Below are 17,364 nucleotides of genomic sequence, written 5' to 3'. Positions count from 1 at the left end.
TAACATATCCTTAATGCTGTGATCTAATTTTATTACAAATAAAACTGAGATTTAATGTTCCCTAATGAACGATTACAATTACAAATGAACAAAATGAGCAAGATTAAATAACATATGTAATGATGCTGAATGGATAAAAAAATAATACTTAAACCATGTATAAAATTCAGCTGGTGTATTATCAAACGCATTCTTTTTGTATTGTTCACTTTCTTTTGACAATTTGTTGATCTTTGTTTTGCACTATATCATTGACATTGAATAAGCATATCCAAGATTAGCACAAAAAAGCGAATCAATTATATTTTATACTTACTATATGCATAAAGAGATACAGAAAATTATTTCTTAGTAGCATACAACTCTGGTGATGACATTTTTATAACTTTCAAGACCTTTACATGAGCCTATTTACTAAGGAGCCATAAATAGGATCCGAGTGCAACTCTCCGATATCAAAGTCTTTAGAAACTAAACTTGCTTTGGAAATTATAAAGCAAAAAGTTAGTTATAAAAAAGCTAAACGTGTACAAGTGTTTGCGCCTCGGGTTGAAAAAAGCAGTTTATTCCGCTCTAATGCCCGTGCCATTGCGCAATACGCCAAATCTCACCTGTGAGTCTTAAATTAAGATAAACAACTCAAGGCTGTAAATACATAAGTTATGTTTCACGCAGTAATGAAGTTTCCTCGTCTTACCTCTTTTTCTCTCTCTCGGCTGTCATGATGCTGAAGAACCTTGTCCTGCGTATAAATGACTTCACAAAACTTTCCCGAAAGATAACTAAATCGTTTAAACTCTTTTTGTATCACAGATGCCTTTATTTAGTTATTTCTTCACGGTTATGTCCATTCTCATGGCATTTCCAGCAGTGACCGGAGCAGTCAGTGCAGTCTCAGAACACTGCCGAGGATCGCACTAGCTCTCCAGAGTGACACGGACGGACCGGACGCGGCTGACGAGCTCGTGAGCGCCACTCTTGCGCTGCGCGTGCCTTCAGAACTGTGCACTGTGCGCACTGATTGGTGCTTCTAGCGGCTGCCTCCCGCCGGCGCGCGATCCCGAGATTCCCGAGACTTTTCTGTCACAAATTCGCGCTCACGAGGTCTATGCGAGTTTGGAAGGGGAAAATGCTTCAGGGATCTCAAAAAACAAAAAAGCACGCAGAGTGCTCTGGAGGAGCAAAATGTGAAAAAAGTAGCCAATCTATAAACCTGGTTAATCAAACAAAAATAATATTGCAGAATAAAAGTAGGCCTACTTTGTCCTTTTCAGGAGCAGGACTTAATTGGAAGAGATTTAATTTAGACTAAATCGACTCTTAAGTCTTTACTGTTCAAAGTAATAGTGCCAGGAAAAATTGGGGTTTCAAAGTAATGCCATTGCCACAGTAGAAATCTTTTGATCACCAAAACCATTTATTGAAAAAAAACTTCAAATATATTTTTTTCATAGCGTGAAGAACGTTTTATAACATTTTCTCCTGGGAATCACCCCAGTTGTAAGTGAATGTCATTTCAATGTTTTGATTTAGATGAAGAAGCAGTTTTATCGCTCATTTCCTGCCATCTTGCAGTTAAAATGCTTTTTTAAAATGAAGAGTATTTGTAATTTGCCCACTTGTCCTTAATTATCTTAAAGCTAAATTTTAAAGCCAATTTGCCATGAGATTATTTGCCAGACTTTTTACAATGTGATTGACAATTTATTTTATATTAGTAAGGGTTTAACTGGGAATTGCAAAATATTTTTTATTAATTAAAGAATCTGTTTTAATTGCGAAGTTGTTGTTGTTTTTACTAACGCACAAACTACTGCTTCTCTACACATACAACATAGAAAAAAGGTTTTGTTTAGGTAAACCATAAATAACGTTATGGCGACGTAGTGGCGCAGTAGGTAGTGCTGTCGCCTCACAGCAAGAAGGTTGCTCAGTTGGTGTTTCTGTGTTTGCATGTTTGCGTTCGCGTGGGTTTTCTTCGGGTGCTCCGGTTTCCCCCACAGCCCATACGTACAGGTAATTGTCCGTAGTGTATGAGTGTGTGTGGGTGTGTGGATGTTTCCCAGATATGGGTTGCGGCTGGATAAGTTGGTGGTTCATTCTGCTGTGGCGACCCTGGATTAATAAAGGGACTAAGCCGACAAGAAAATGAATGAATAAATAATGTGTACTTTCCCATATATGAAATGTGTATCCTTACCATTTGGCATTTTTATACTGCTTGAATAGTATTAAATGAGTAAAATAGTAAAATAGGCTATTTTTATTGTAGGTTTACATTAAAACACAGAATCAGTTTTTTTTTTTTTTACTGTATATACTATTTAAACACAAAAGGCCTCTTTTTTACTGTAGGTATAGTATTAAAACAGACCATTTCCACTTTTTTACTGTTGGTATACCTTTAATACACAGAAAATACCCATTATAATATAAAAACCCTTAAATTAATATAAAATGTTTAGTTTTTTTTTCTTTAAGTAGTTTAATCGTCAAAAAAGGGAATTTTTTTTATTATTTAATTTTTTTTTTTTTTTTTGTCGAACACAAGTTCTCTGTTTTTAATTTACGGAAAAAAGTCTGTGTAGTGAGCTGCAAGTACATTTTCCATTTTTTACGGTATGTTATTTAGAGTGCACAGTAGAGAACCCTTTGTGGAATAAAAATGTTCCATTGATGTAAAATTATCTTCAATAAACAGTCTCACTTAAAAAAATTAAAGGTTCCAAAAAGGGGTTTTCTCTCTCCACAAAACCACATTATTTGTTCCACAAAGCACCTTTCAAAGAATGTATTTGTTCGTTTTAAAATTAGTTTTAATCTAAAGAACTTATTTTTAATCACATTAAAAGACCTCTTGTTTTATGTAAAGGTTCAATGGATGTTTAAAAAGTAATGCCAATAAGAAGCTTTTATTTTTAAGAATGTACAAAACTTTATTTTTAAGAGTGTATCTTGGACTCGCCCTCATTTAATAAACAGATTAGATGCCTTTAGGTAAACAAACATGTTGACATGTCCCCAATCTGTTAAGAAACCATGTAGTTGATAGGAAACAATGCTTGTGTTTGTCATCAGAATGATTAGAGCAAGCCTCGTTTTTAGGGGGTTTGCAGCTACTCAAATGCCAAAAATTTCCATTTAGGCTTTTACTTTCAAAGACTGTTGGGTAGCTTACGTCACACTTATTTGTGGTGATGCACACACATGCATGTTAGTTTCACCATATTAGTAAGAATCTCTCACTGTCATTTGCACATTTTTGAGAGATTTATTGAACTTAACCCTACTGTTTTCATCCACTCTGAGGTAATTTTAAGTCTTAATATCGCCACTACCTTTTCTGTTTTTCAGCTAGTGGAATGATTTTTTGTGACAATTTTTATTTTGGCACATATTTTTAGAAAATGCTTTGAATTTTTTTAAAGAATTCAACAATACACTGAGCACATTTACTACCCTTTTGTTATGTTCGGGATGAAACCATCCACTGAATTCAACTGCTGTAAAAATGCATATAAATATATATATATATATATATATATATTTGCAAAAATCTGTTAATCAATCTCAGTGCTAATTAAAACCACTAAATTGTTTAGAAAATTACAAGATTTTACCACTTTAATTGCCAACTTCATAAATTATAACTGATTTTGGTGAAAAAAAAAAATACACAAAATGACATTTTCAATATAAAAAGTAATTATGGACTAGATTAGTTTTTAACCTTTTATCAAAGTTTTGGACGTGATAAAAACATTGCCTTTGATGCATAGTTTTTGATTTCTTTGTTTTCTCCCTGTTTTTGTCCCATTGACTTCCATTAAAACATTATTTGATTACAAATTTATGACAACAAATAATCTTATGTTTATGATTGTTGGAGGTTTCCCTGTTGGGACGAGGTCAACTTTGTCTTTTACTGTTGATCATTAGTTGGCTATATTAACTCTTTAGATAGGCCTGAGCAAAAAGAAAGCTTAGTTTATAGATTTTATATGGAGTATAACAGCAAACTAAAGTGTATATGTGTGTCTGTTAGTGTATGAGAGTGACCTTTACGCACTTACCTTGATGTGTCTGAGAAAATCAAAATATGTATATCAGTTCTCAGAACTACATGGAGTAAACAAAATTGATGTATCTTCAAAAGTGGTTATAATGGAAGTCAATGGAACCAAAACACCCACCAACAGTAAACTAGGGAGAAAAAAAAAAAAGTCGAACAATGCATTAAAGCCAATGTACTAATCTCTCACATGTCCAAGACTGATAAAAAATGAACAAATCCAGTCCATAACTACTTTATATATTGAAAGTACGTCATTTTGTGTGTTTTTTTCTCACTAAAATCAGTGACATCAATTATGAACTTGGTAACTAAAGAGTTAAAATTCCTTAATTTTCTAAACAATTTAGTAATTTTGATCAGGACTGAGATTAATTAACATAGTTATGCAAAAACCTTTGAAAAAAAATTACCTTATGGATTTTACAACAAATTCAGATGATGTTTTCCTCCCAACCATAACAAAAGAGTAGCAAATTTGAATAGTGCACAATGGTTAAACTTCAGAGAAAGTGTTAGCAACCTAAGATTTTATCTAACCAACCTTCTGTCACGCTGCAATCCAACCCGCTCTTTAAGATCTTAAAACTCAGGGCTTCTAGTAGTACCTAGAATAGCAAAGTCGAGTAAAGGTGGTCGAGCCTTCTCATTTATGGCTCCTAAACTCTGGAATAGTCTCCTGATAATGTCCGAGGCTCAGACACACTCTTAGTTCAAAACTAGATTATCTTTTTACTAAAGCATACCCTCAGTGCATCTCTTAGCGGTATGATACATGAATGTGCCCCACGCAGATTTTTGCATCTCGTTAATATACACTATGAACAGCAGCTACGCTAATTATTCTCTTTATTCTCTATTTCCTCCTGGGAATACTCATCAAGATGCCCTCAGACTATGCAAAGCCACTGCTTTGATGCAAGACCAGCGATGAGATGATCTCAAGGTTTTCACAATCCTGAACCAGGCTGTATCCTGATCAGCTGCTGTGGTGGTCATGGAGGAGTGGAGAGCATGAGACTGATTGTGACGCTCCAGGGACAGACAAGTCTTCGCTGAGGCCCAGCTTCCAGCCTCCGGTGCCTAGACTGCAGCTCTGCACGAGACGTTTGGCCATAGGAGAAATGGTCGTGCCCAACTGAGCCTGGTTTCTCTCAAGGTTTTTTAATTCTTCACTTTCGGCAATTGGTGAAGTTTTTTCCTCGCCGCTGTTGTCACTGGCTTGCATTGTTTGGGATCTTTAGAGCTGCGCATCGATGGATTTGCTCTTCGGTGTTTGGACTCTTAGTAGTGATTATTAAACAACACTGAACTGAGCTAAACTGAACTGAACTTAAACTTTGAAAATTGAACTAGTCTGTTCCAATTTACTATGATCTTCTATGTCAAGCTGCTGTGACAAAATCTACATTGTAAATGCGCTATACAAATAAAGATGAATTGAATTGAATTTTGACAATCTGTGAGACATTTAAATAATAAAAACCCTAAAGAATACTTAAATGTGAAAACCAATGTGTATGAATAGCTTAACAAAACATAAAAGAGATTAAACGTCTGCAGACTTTCTTAGACTTTTCACATTCATTTTTACTGTATGTTGTGAATTCATAAATCTTCTAAATGAGAATTGTGTCATTGATTTGGAGCATAATCGTTTATAGATAAACATAAACCTAATAAAATCATATCAAAAGCTAAAAAAAATTAAGTCCACATGACTTTACAAACTCATTTGCCTTTTTTCATTTCACTGAAATTGTGAGAACATTTTCTCAGAGGTTTACACTTTCTTAAATATACTCAAAGTGACACTATAAATAGTCAAACCTCTTCTCATTAACTTTAGCAAGCCGATGTTTCCTCTGTGTGTACAGTTGAAGACAGAATTATTAGCCCCCCTTTCATTTTTTTTTCTTTATTAAATATTTCCCAAATGATGTTTAACAGATTCCGGAAATTTTCACAGTATGTCTGATAATGTTTTTTCTTCAGGAGAAAGTCTTATTTGTTTGATTTTAGATGGAATAAAAGCAGTTTTTATTTTTTTAAAAAAACATTTTAAGGTCATTCATTATTAGGCCCTTAAAGCTATATTTTTTGATAGTCTACAGAACAAACCATCATTATACAATAACTTGAATAATTACCCTAACCTGCCTAGTTAACCTGGTTAAGCCTTTAAATGTCACTTTAAGCTGTATAAAAGTGTCTTGAAAAATATCTAGGCAAATATTATTTACTGTAATCATTGCAAAGATAAAATAAATCAGTTATTAGAAATGAGTTAGTAAAACTATTATGTTTAAAAATGTGTTGAAAAAATCTCTCTGTTAAACAGTAATTTGGGACAAAAATAAACATATGGGCTAATAATTCTGACTTCAACTGTATGTGTGCACACAATACTCTTGCGACATATCAGCAACACAAATCAATTTTCATACATCTTAGGGTTTAATAGGTTAAACAAAACATTCACATCCTGTAGATGACAGTACATTTGGCACATAGTAAAATGCTTACAATGAGATAACGCTTAGTGTATCCAGAAAAAAGAAATACCTCTGTGCACATGAAGCTTCACCACACAGAAACTAAAGTCCAATACCAGATGTATATAATACAGCACTATCATACATATGAAACATTTATGTATTTTAATACTGTATGCGCAAATATTCAATATTCAGCAAGAGAAATCTTTGCACTTCATTTAAGAGGTAATTCTTAGTTTATTTACTCTGTTTTGACTTTGAAGACAGACCATGGATGCGTCTTACAGTATATATCAAGTTCATTCCTTTACAGTTAAAAAAAAAAGAGGAAACGACGGAGAAAATAAAGCTGAACGAGACGTTTGGCATAATACAGTGAGGGCGACAGACAGGAAGGTGCCTGCGAGAGAAAAGGCTTCAAAGATGATCATTGACCTAGCTACCATGATCAACCCACAGACACGGTTTAAAAAGAAAAAGCAGTGGAACAACTTGGAGAGAGAAAAAAAAAAGTAAGACAAAAAGAAATCCTCAAATCGCTAAAGCAAAAGTCATCACATTCCAGAAGGTTTTAATTAGTACGCCTGAAATGTACCCTTTTTGTTTAGTCCACCTCGTCCTTTAAAGTCTTTCACATTGCACGAGTCAATAATTCAACTACAAGGGGGTTCACAAAAGAGAAGGCTGAAATAAAGTAACACAAGAAGACGCGTTGACACAAAAAAAGGGAAGCGTAGCTACATGTATATCGAATAAATTAAAAGCTCACGCATGTTTTCCACTACATTCCACAGCTTATGTACTTTCAGCAAACTATATACACGAGAACGGCAGAGAGGAGCATGAAACCGAGAGCGAGAAAGCCTTTGGTGAAGCTCTAACCTATAAAACACACACAAAATAGAAGGAAATAATCATAATAATAATAATAATAATATGAGGGGGAGAAATGTGTTCAGGGTATTGCACATAGATATATATAAAAAAAATAATCATAAAATCTTTCCGTAAACTGATGCTACTCAATAACGACACGTTTCGCAAGACCATGCAAACAATTGCCTACCCTAAGAAGCGTTCACAGGCTTTTTGGAGCGAATACTATGTACATGTTCTGTACAAAATGACCTGACAGCAACAAGTGCTTGTCTTTCTTCGCCACAGCTACACCTTTTTTGTGCATAGCGGCGGCACACGGCAAAAACACACACGCACGTTACACACTCGAGCGCAAATGAAAAGCCGTTGCGAAACAACATGAAAACAACCGTAGAGCTTCAGGAGGGCAAGGGCCTCTCGCTCTCATTCATGCAAACACATGCACACACACATCATGCACACGCACACACACACACACACACCTACTCAGGCCGACACAACCCATATACAGCAGGTTACCATTCCTAATGAACTCTCATAACACTGTGATGGAATATATTTATATATATATTTATATATATATATATATACTACAAATGTCTCTGTATATCTTATAAAATTGCTCCCGAAATGTCACCTGAATACACAAGAAGGCATTTGAATGCACAGCACATGTCTTATTGTCACGTATGCAGGGTCGATTCTTCCTCAAGGGCACACAACCTTTCATTTAAAAGCATCCGAAATGGTACAATCATTGGTATCGTCAAATTTTGGTTTAAGGTAGCGCGTTCCGACCCTTCTTTCTTGGGCTCTGGAGAACATTCGTTTTGTTTCTGATTGGTTGTTGAGGCCTGGGATGAAATCTATTATTATTTTTTATTTTTTTTTGAGATGTAAAGAAGACTAAACGACTAAAAACAGCAGTAAAAGAAAACTGATTCACAAGGGACTGGCTTTCTGATCTGGTCTGGTCCGAGGAGAGTGTATTCATGTATTGCGATGCATCAAGTGTTTTTTTGTGGGTGTGTTTGACATATATTTGAGCTGATAGATGCTAGGTTGGGGTTTAAGACAAAGCCTCCTCTCCGAAGTACGAGAAGCCCTTGAATTCCTCCTGGTTGATCTGTTTGATGATGGCGTCGTCTACTGGTGTGAGAACAGGATCCTCGCGAGTGAAGTCCTGGTCGAAGTTATTCACGTCGCGCTTGGTTTTCTAAAGCAAAAAGAGAGATAGAGAGAAAGAGAGAGATGTGGTTATATGAAGATTTTCTGAGGTTTAACTTTGTCGTCATTTCAGGCGTTTGTTCATCTTCATTGTACAAATGAGGATAAAATCTGAGTGACCTTTTGGTCCTCCATTACCGTCTGACATTTGATGTTATTCTCACTGGTTTCTGAGCATTAAACGAGTACATTCAAGTTTCCATTTACCATATATGACCCTGGACTAAATGTCTTATGTTGAATCTTATTGGTAATAATAGCAATTATACATTCTAGATTTTTATTTTATGCTGAAAATCATTAGGACATAAGGTTGTGCTCCATGGTAATTTACTTTTCTAAAGTTCCTACTGTCAATATATCAAAACTACATTTTTAGTTAGTGATACGCTACGCTAATCTGTAGAACATTAAAGGTGGTTTTCTCGATATTCAGATGTTTCTTTAACTATTCTAATTCCAAATTTCAAATAGTTGTATTTTGGCCAAATATTGTCCTATACATCAATGGGAAGCTTATTTATTCAGCTTTAACCTATGTGTACTGTTGGGGATGTTTTCATCCACTCTGGGGTGATTTTGAGTCTTAATGTGGCCATAAATTTTATGTGTTTCAGCTAGTGAAATGATTTTGGGTAACAAATCTTATTTTGACACACATTTTCAGAAAATGCTTTGAAGTTTTTGAAGAACTCACTAATACACTCTTTACTAAAGTTTTGTTATGTTCGGGATGAAAACATCCACTTAATAAACGGCTGTAAAAATGCATTGGATAAATATTTTTTTCAAATGCTTTTGCATAAATCTGTTAATCAACCTCAGTCCTGATCAAAACTAATAAACTGCTTAGAAAATAACAGGATTTTAACACTTTATTAGACAAATTCCTAAATGATGTTACTGATTTGGTGAAAAAAACCCACACAAAATGACCTACTTTCAATATAAAAAGTAATTGTGGTTTCTTTACCTTTCATCAAAATCTTGGACATGTGAAACAACATTGCCTATGATGTAATTGATTGTTTTTGATTGATTTTCATTGTGTGTCTGAGTGACAGAAATTTAGGAGAAAAAAAAAATGAAAATCAAACAATGCTAAACAATGTTACTAATCATTTACATGTCCAAGACTTATCTTATTGTGCTACAAGCTGGTCCCACACAAACATTACAACATTAAAACCATTGTATATTATCTATAAACAAAATGTAAAAAATTTAGCTAAAAAGCCATGGAGATATTATTACAGTTACTGTATAAAACAACATCAATTACTAACATTCCACAATTTCTTATTTTATGCTTATGTGGGTTTAATGTATAAAATATTTAAAGAACTTGCACCACCACCTCTCAAACAATATGTGATTGTCTGCAAGGACAATATTTGACAGACTAGGTCATCTGTTAGAGGTGATTGCTCAGTTCAACTCAAGAGAACTGCTTTTGGACAATCAGTTTTTTCAGTCAGAGAGATGCAGCAGAAAGATGGAATAAAATACCAGTGCATATTAAAGGAAGTACCACTTTTAATCATTTAAAACCGTTCTTAAAGTTTGGCTTAAAGAAAATCAAATATGCAACCACTGATCTGATTTGATTTGATTGGTTATGATGAGTTGTATTTATTGTACTGTAAGTGTATATTGTACTAGTTTTTTTAAATAATGTTAAACATGTTACAACTTCCTGCCCAGGGACTACAGATGTAAACTAGCTTTATATCTAACTCTGGCAAAACATATCATGTTGTACATAGTGTCCCTATATAAATAAATAAATACATTTAAAAAGACTGATAAAAGGTAAAAAACAAATCCAGGCCACAATTACTTTTTATAAATACACCAAATTAGTGACATCATTTGTGAATGTGGCAATTAAAGAGTTAATAACCTGTAATTATTTTTAAACATTTAGTAGTTTTGATCAGGAATGAGGAATATTAACAGATTTATCAATAATAATAATAATAATAATAATAATAATAATAATAATAATAATAATAATAATAAACACAAGGGTTAAGATGGGTAAATTTTCAATTTTAAAACTGTATGATGAGTTTTGTGGTTCAAGATACAATATTTAATGTAAACAAAGACCTAAATAAAACCTGTTTATTACAAACATAAAAAAATAATAAAGAAAAATCTACTTTAAATATCAGAACAAACCTCACTGGTTTTCATGCGTCAAGGAAGTGCAATCAATTTTCCATCATATTTGATGTGAATGAAAGTATACATAAGTTACAATCTGTATGTCATATAAATAAACAAAAAATGATCTTAAAAAGATCAAACAAACTTCACTTGTTCTTGCTTAACTCTCAAGAAAACATCTCATAGGTTTTCATGTTGTAAGCAAGCACTGCCAAGTTTCTGTTGGACATATTTATGTCAATAAAGGCTTAAATTAAGTCTGCACGTTTATAAAAAGACAAATGCTCAACTGTAACTGAACAAACATCAATACAGTACAGGACATGCTTGAAACTGAAATGCTGAGACATGCTTTACTGGTTGTCATGCGTGTCACACAAGCATGTTCAAGTTTCCATATACAGTATTGGTTCTTACAAAAACTCAATCATACTTCCTTGATGTACAGAAACATACCTCACTTGTTTTTGTGAGCAAAGCAAGCATGCTGAAGTTGAAGTTTTGGTTTGCCGTTTGTAATGCAATTGAGAACCTACACTCTAAGAAATAATGGGTTATTTAAACCTAAATTGGGTAAAGTATGGACAAACCTAAACATTATGATACATTTGGTCCTATAAATTTAATTTTAAAAAGTAACCCAGTTTAGTTTGTATTACACCCAGATAAAATAACTCAGAAATTGTTGATTATACATTAAATCTTTTTATCATATAATTAAAAAAAAGTTTAGAAAGATATTAAACAAACCTCACTGGTTCTCATACATAATATATCCATGTTTAAGTTTCAGTTTACTACTTTTAATGTGAAAATAAAACTAACTAAAACTGTTCATCATGTAAATAAATAACAAACCAAGAAGATATAACACATAGAATCCTATTTGTTTCCTATGATGCTTATTAACCTTATTGGTTCTCATGGTTGATGTAACTTTCAGGTTTTCATTTACCATATTCGAATATGATCTTAAATAAATACATACATTTTTCATAGAACTAACCACAGTGGTTTATGCAAATGCTGAAACATACTTGACTGACACTAAAGAAAAAACCTTATTGGTTCTCATGCTTCAAGCAGGAACATTAAATGTTAAAATTGGTTGTAGACAAAAGTGTCTATTTAATGTTTATCATATACATTTTTCACATGTACTATATTTTGTTTTTTTTAAAGTTTGGGTATGATGAATGTTAAAAACAGGGACACAAATCTGTCAGATTTCATAAATGATATCTTCATAAATATATCATAAATGATGTCAGATTATCAGTAAATGATGACAGAATTGTACAATTTAGAGGGAAGTTGGCCTACGAGAAGACAACAATAACATTATTAAAAAACAATAATAATAATCATCATTAAAAATTAAAAAATAATAATGACCATCATCATCATCATCATCATCATCATCAAAAAAACTATATATAAATAAATAATAGTAATAAAGACCATCATCATGATATAATAATAATAATAACCATCATATTTATCCCTATGATCATCATAAAATAATAATAGTAATATTAATAATAATAATAATAATGACCATCATCATCATTACTATCATAAGCACAAAATAATGATAGTAATGACCATCATCATCATCGTTATCATCATTTAAAAAAACTATATATAAATAAATAATTATAATAACAATGACCATGATAATCATCATTTAAATAATAAATAATCATGATATAATAATACTATTATTGCTACTACTAATAATAACCATCATAATTATCCCTATAATCATCATAAAATAATAAAATAATAATAATAGTATTATTAATGACCATCATTATCATCATCATCATCATCATCAACACCATAAAATAATAATAATAATAAGGACAATCGTCATCTTAAAAAAGAATAATAAAATAATAATAATGACCATCATCATCATGCAAAACAATTATAATATATATATATATATATATATATATATATATATATATATATATATATATATATATATATATATATATATAAATAACAATGTCCATCATCATAATAAAATAATAATAATAATAATAATAATAATAATAATAATAGTAACCTGTGAGTATTGCCTAATATTTAAATTTCGTCATTTCTAAGAACCATTGCAGACATTCAGTTAAAAGCCACAGGTGCATATGTAAATGCAGAGAGGTGCTGGTAAGCCGCTGTGGTGTCAGAACGCCAGCTCAAAGTTACTCAGAGGGCAAGTGGCGGTCACATTTTCTCTGAACCTTTCTGTGACCTTTCCATCTACAGCACCCATTTGTGTACATATACACACATGCACACATACACAACACTCTCAGCCCTTCCCCCCGCCATGGGAAAGCAGAAGTCAAGAAGTGCCGTTGTGGCATCCGACTTTCAGTCTAGACCACAGAGGCTAAAGTCAGAGGAACATGAGAGATAAAGTCAGCGCATGCGTGCTGAATTGAAGCATTTTGTTGAAAAACAAAACAAAACATACTGTCCTGTGTTAATTTAAGTATTTTGAGATCATAATGTTTTTATATCTCTGCATTAAGCAGATGTTTTTTTCACAAAACTGCTTGAATTTAAATTTAACATTGATTCAATCGGCAAACAGTTTAAGTCGAAGTCACACATTTATTTTGTTCTTGTTATCCCCGGGATTCGAATCCACAGCCTTTCCATTGCTATTATTGAGTAAAAGGAAAGCCATGTCAAATAAGTATATTCTGTGATTCATAATTGATGGCATATAATCTAAAACTTGGGCCAATGACCTTGACACTGCTAGTAGGTTGAGTTCAAAATATATGCTTATAATGCTTGATTCGAGTAACAGGAAGGCCATGCCAAATAATTATATTCTGTGATTCATAATCCATGGCATATATTATAAAACTTGACTAACATTTCAGAAAATATTACACATTTCTGCCTATTTTGGGAACTGAACCAATAACCTTGATATTGCTACTAGGTTGAACTCAAAATACTGCTTACAATGCTATTATTTGAGTAGCAAGAAAGCCATATCTAACAAGTATATTCTCTGATTTTTACTCCTTAACATATATTTTAAAACTTGACTAACATTCCAGAAAAAAAATCCTTGCTTTCTTTTTGTGAATCAAACCAATAACGTTAAGATTGCTACTAGGTTCAGTTCAAAATCTATGCTTCCAATGCTATTATTTGAGTAGCAAGAAGGTTATGTAACAATTATATTTCATGATTTATAATTCATGATATATATTATAAAATTTGACTAACATTCCAGAAAATAGTTATACATTCCTTGCTTTCTTTTTGGGAATCAAACCAATAACCTTAAGATTGCTGCTTTGTTGAGTTCAAAATCTGTGCTTACAGTGTTATTATTTGAGTAATAAGAAGGCCATGTCTAACAAGTGCACATCATGATTTATATTCTATGATATATATTATAAAACTTAATTAATATTCCCTGAAATATGCCCATGTCACGTGTGATTTCCCGATCGCGAAAACATCATGTTAAGACAAAAATGACATTTTTAGGTGAATTATACCTTATAAATACAGTATGTGACTCATTCAACATCATTTGGAGGTGTCAATGTCACTGAGCAACGTGAATGAAACAATAAAAAGACTCGTGCAGTCACCTTTTCTTCTCTCCTGAACTTGAAAATAAGATTGACAGAATCATAGAAATGCTGGATTAAGATCGTCTAGGGGGTCGAATCGAGATCGCGATCTTTTAACGATAAATTGTGCAGCTCTAATCTATGATATATTTTATTAAACTTGACTAATATTCCCTACAATATAACACATTTCTTGCGTTCTTTGAGAATCAAATAAATAATCCTGAGATTGTCTACAGTTGAGTTTAAAATCTATGCTTACAATGCTATAATTTAAGTAACAAGAAGGTCATGTTTAACAAGTGCATTTCATGATTTATAATCTATGACACATATTTTAAAACTTGACTCATATTCCAAAAAATATGACACATTTGTTGCTTTCTTTGGGAACTGAACCAAAAACCTTGAGATTGCTACTCGGTTGAGTTTAAAATCTATGCTTACATAGCTATAACTTGAGTTACAAGAAGGCCATGTCTAATAAGTATATTTCATGATTTATAATCCATGACATTTATTTAAAAGACGACTAATATTCCAGATAAAAAAAAAAAATACTTGCTTTTTTTGGGAACCGAACCAATTTTCTTGAGTTTACAACTAGGTTAAGTTTAAAAGTTTTGCTTACAATGCGAGGTTTAAAGGGGGGCTTGATCCTCCTCTGTTCCAGCTGGACCCAGTCGATCTCTCTGAAGAATGGGTGGACTTTAATGGCCTCTTCCAGCCCCTGGGTCACCACACAGCCCAGACGCTTACTGGGATTCTTCGTCATGAACTGAGGAGAGAGAATAGATTTCAAATTATATAACTAAAACAGAGGGGGTTAATATTTGTTACCGATCAATGTGTGAGGAGCTGTAAGAAATTTTTTCTTTAGAATACTCAACTCAATCATATAGCAATTTATACTGTATTTTGCATTGTTGTAATGTACTTTAATGCATTTAGTATTAACATGCAAAAATATTCATTCCTGTTTTCTTTAATGAAATAATCTTCTAAATAAGAAACCGCTAGTGTAAACTGCTAGTAAATGACAGTAAATTGAGTCATAAAATAAATTTGACAGTAAATTTCATAAAGTTATTAAGTCATTTATATATTCAATTAATTTGTTCAAAAGGTTGATTCATTCAGTAATGTAGAATGAATCAAATTTCTTTCTTTAGGAATGGATCATTGAATCACTTGTCATCTTATTTAATTAGGGATGCACAATATATCGTTGGCCATTTCATTAAAGCGGGTAAATGCTATTTTTAATGTTATCGTTATCGGTACGAAGTCAAAATTTGGCTGTTATCTTTAAGTCAATAGATTACGTTATTGTACAGAACTGCCTGCCTCGTGCATGTGTGGGTCGAACTTGTTCAGACTTGTTTATTGCACTAAAGGAGCTTACCTAACATTGTTTATTCCTTCAAAGTCTGTCACCTCTTTGTGTGGTATTGCTGTGCGTTAATAACTCAGTAAGTACCCATATTCCTTATCATTGTAGATATGTTTGATAGAGTGTCATTGTGTATTTTGGTTTAAATCGCCTCAGGAAAAAAATTACATGTGTAAACATGATAGCGGCGATGCACACGTACTAAACAACTTGTTGGGTTTGTTGTAATCTAATATGATTATTTGCTATTATCAACGCATTGCTTGCCATGTGTTGTTGGTGTAAGATTGTATTTAGTTTGATCGACATATTTATTTATAACAAGCACATGTGTTGACAATAAGAATTCACACACATAGTGAGCCAACAGAGCCTTTACAGCACCCTAAACAGCAGCGGGGGAGACGAGTGCCAGTTACTGAATCCAGCATAGAGGTTCTCAACCATCAACCGCATTCTGTCTTTATATTATGCACTGTGTTTGTCATAAAGTCATCTGTCATCTGTCTCAATGCTCTGGTGTTGTATCAAAATTTGACTCAGAGGACAAATCTGACTCTGCTTTGCATGCACGCGCATCAAACAGTGCCTGAAGTTAAAGTTTCAAACTCAGAGCGGTTTATTATAAACCTTTCACTGATAATTTTTCCCAAAATTGACAGCAAGAGTGAACATAGAAGCACTGTATCTAAAACACAAAATGGGATGAATTTATGTTATATTTTCTAAAGTAAATACTACCTGTATTTAGCTTTTCGCTTGTACAGGCTCTGAACTGTCAAAACACCTCTCAAAACACTTCTTTGGACATTATGTGTTTATACATATGTACACTAATGTAACACGTTTTATTCAACAACATTTAAGCTGGTTTCAGTTCTTTCATTTTATTTAAAATATATTTATTTTACTTGTTTGTTAATTAAATCCAGTTTTGTCATTTAACCTATTTTATGCAACAGTCAAGTTGCTTGTTAATTTTCTATGTGAAGAAAAAGAAATCATTTATTTTTGGCATGCTGATTTATGTGAAATGGTGAATATAGGTCTATATGATCACCTTGCAATTTTGAAATGATTACTTTTTTGCTTTGAGTAGGCTATTCAGTTCATAAGATCAGTTCAAACTTTTATGAAGTTTTTAAAATAAAATGAGCTGTTTACTCTATAAAAATATAACATTTTGAAATATTTATACTAATCAGCTATTGTATATCAGTTTTCGGCCTCCAAATCTTAAGAGTTATTGGTTATAAATATTGGCCAAAAAATCCATATCGGTGCATCCCTAGTTTCATTTACAATGCAGATTCACTCAAAAACTAAACACAACTATGTGTTGATAAGACACACAAAACAGTATACTGTGGTTATAGGTATTATATTTTAATTGCCAAAAATAACAACAGACACAATGTTAGCTTATTGTTGTATAAAATCAGTAAAATGTTGATTTGTGTGCTTTTATAAACCAATTAATCAAATAAATTAGCAGTTCTGGTCAGAACA

General features: G+C 32.7%; 2 protein-coding genes across 6 annotated transcripts in view; both read right to left on the bottom strand.

Annotated features, from left to right (window-relative positions):
- epas1a (endothelial PAS domain protein 1a) overlaps positions 1-932 on the bottom strand; it is a 61,404-nt gene extending 60,472 nt beyond the window's left edge. For all 4 annotated transcript variants that reach the window (XM_690170.11, XM_005156297.6, XM_009306741.5 and 1 more), the window contains exon 1: positions 698-932. In XM_690170.11, the coding sequence (XP_695262.7) occupies positions 698-723 (26 nt within the window). In that variant the 5' untranslated portion in view covers positions 724-932. The remainder of the gene's footprint in view (positions 1-697) is intronic.
- Positions 933-6,510: 5,578 nt separating this feature from the next.
- prkcea (protein kinase C, epsilon a) overlaps positions 6,511-17,364 on the bottom strand; it is a 130,229-nt gene continuing 119,375 nt past the window's right edge. For both annotated transcript variants that reach the window (XM_005156293.6, XM_005156295.6), the window contains exons 14-15: positions 15,094-15,240; positions 6,511-8,665 (exon numbers count right to left, since the gene is read on the bottom strand). In XM_005156293.6, coding sequence (XP_005156350.1) covers positions 8,519-8,665; positions 15,094-15,240 — 294 coding nt within the window. In that variant the 3' untranslated portion in view covers positions 6,511-8,518. The remainder of the gene's footprint in view (positions 8,666-15,093; positions 15,241-17,364) is intronic.

Source organism: Danio rerio, chromosome 12 (genome assembly GCF_049306965.1).
Source record: "Danio rerio strain Tuebingen ecotype United States chromosome 12, GRCz12tu, whole genome shotgun sequence".
NCBI lineage: Eukaryota > Metazoa > Chordata > Actinopteri > Cypriniformes > Danionidae > Danio > Danio rerio.
The sequence above is the reverse complement of the archived record's forward strand: the minus strand, read 5'-3'. Positions and strand labels throughout refer to the sequence as shown.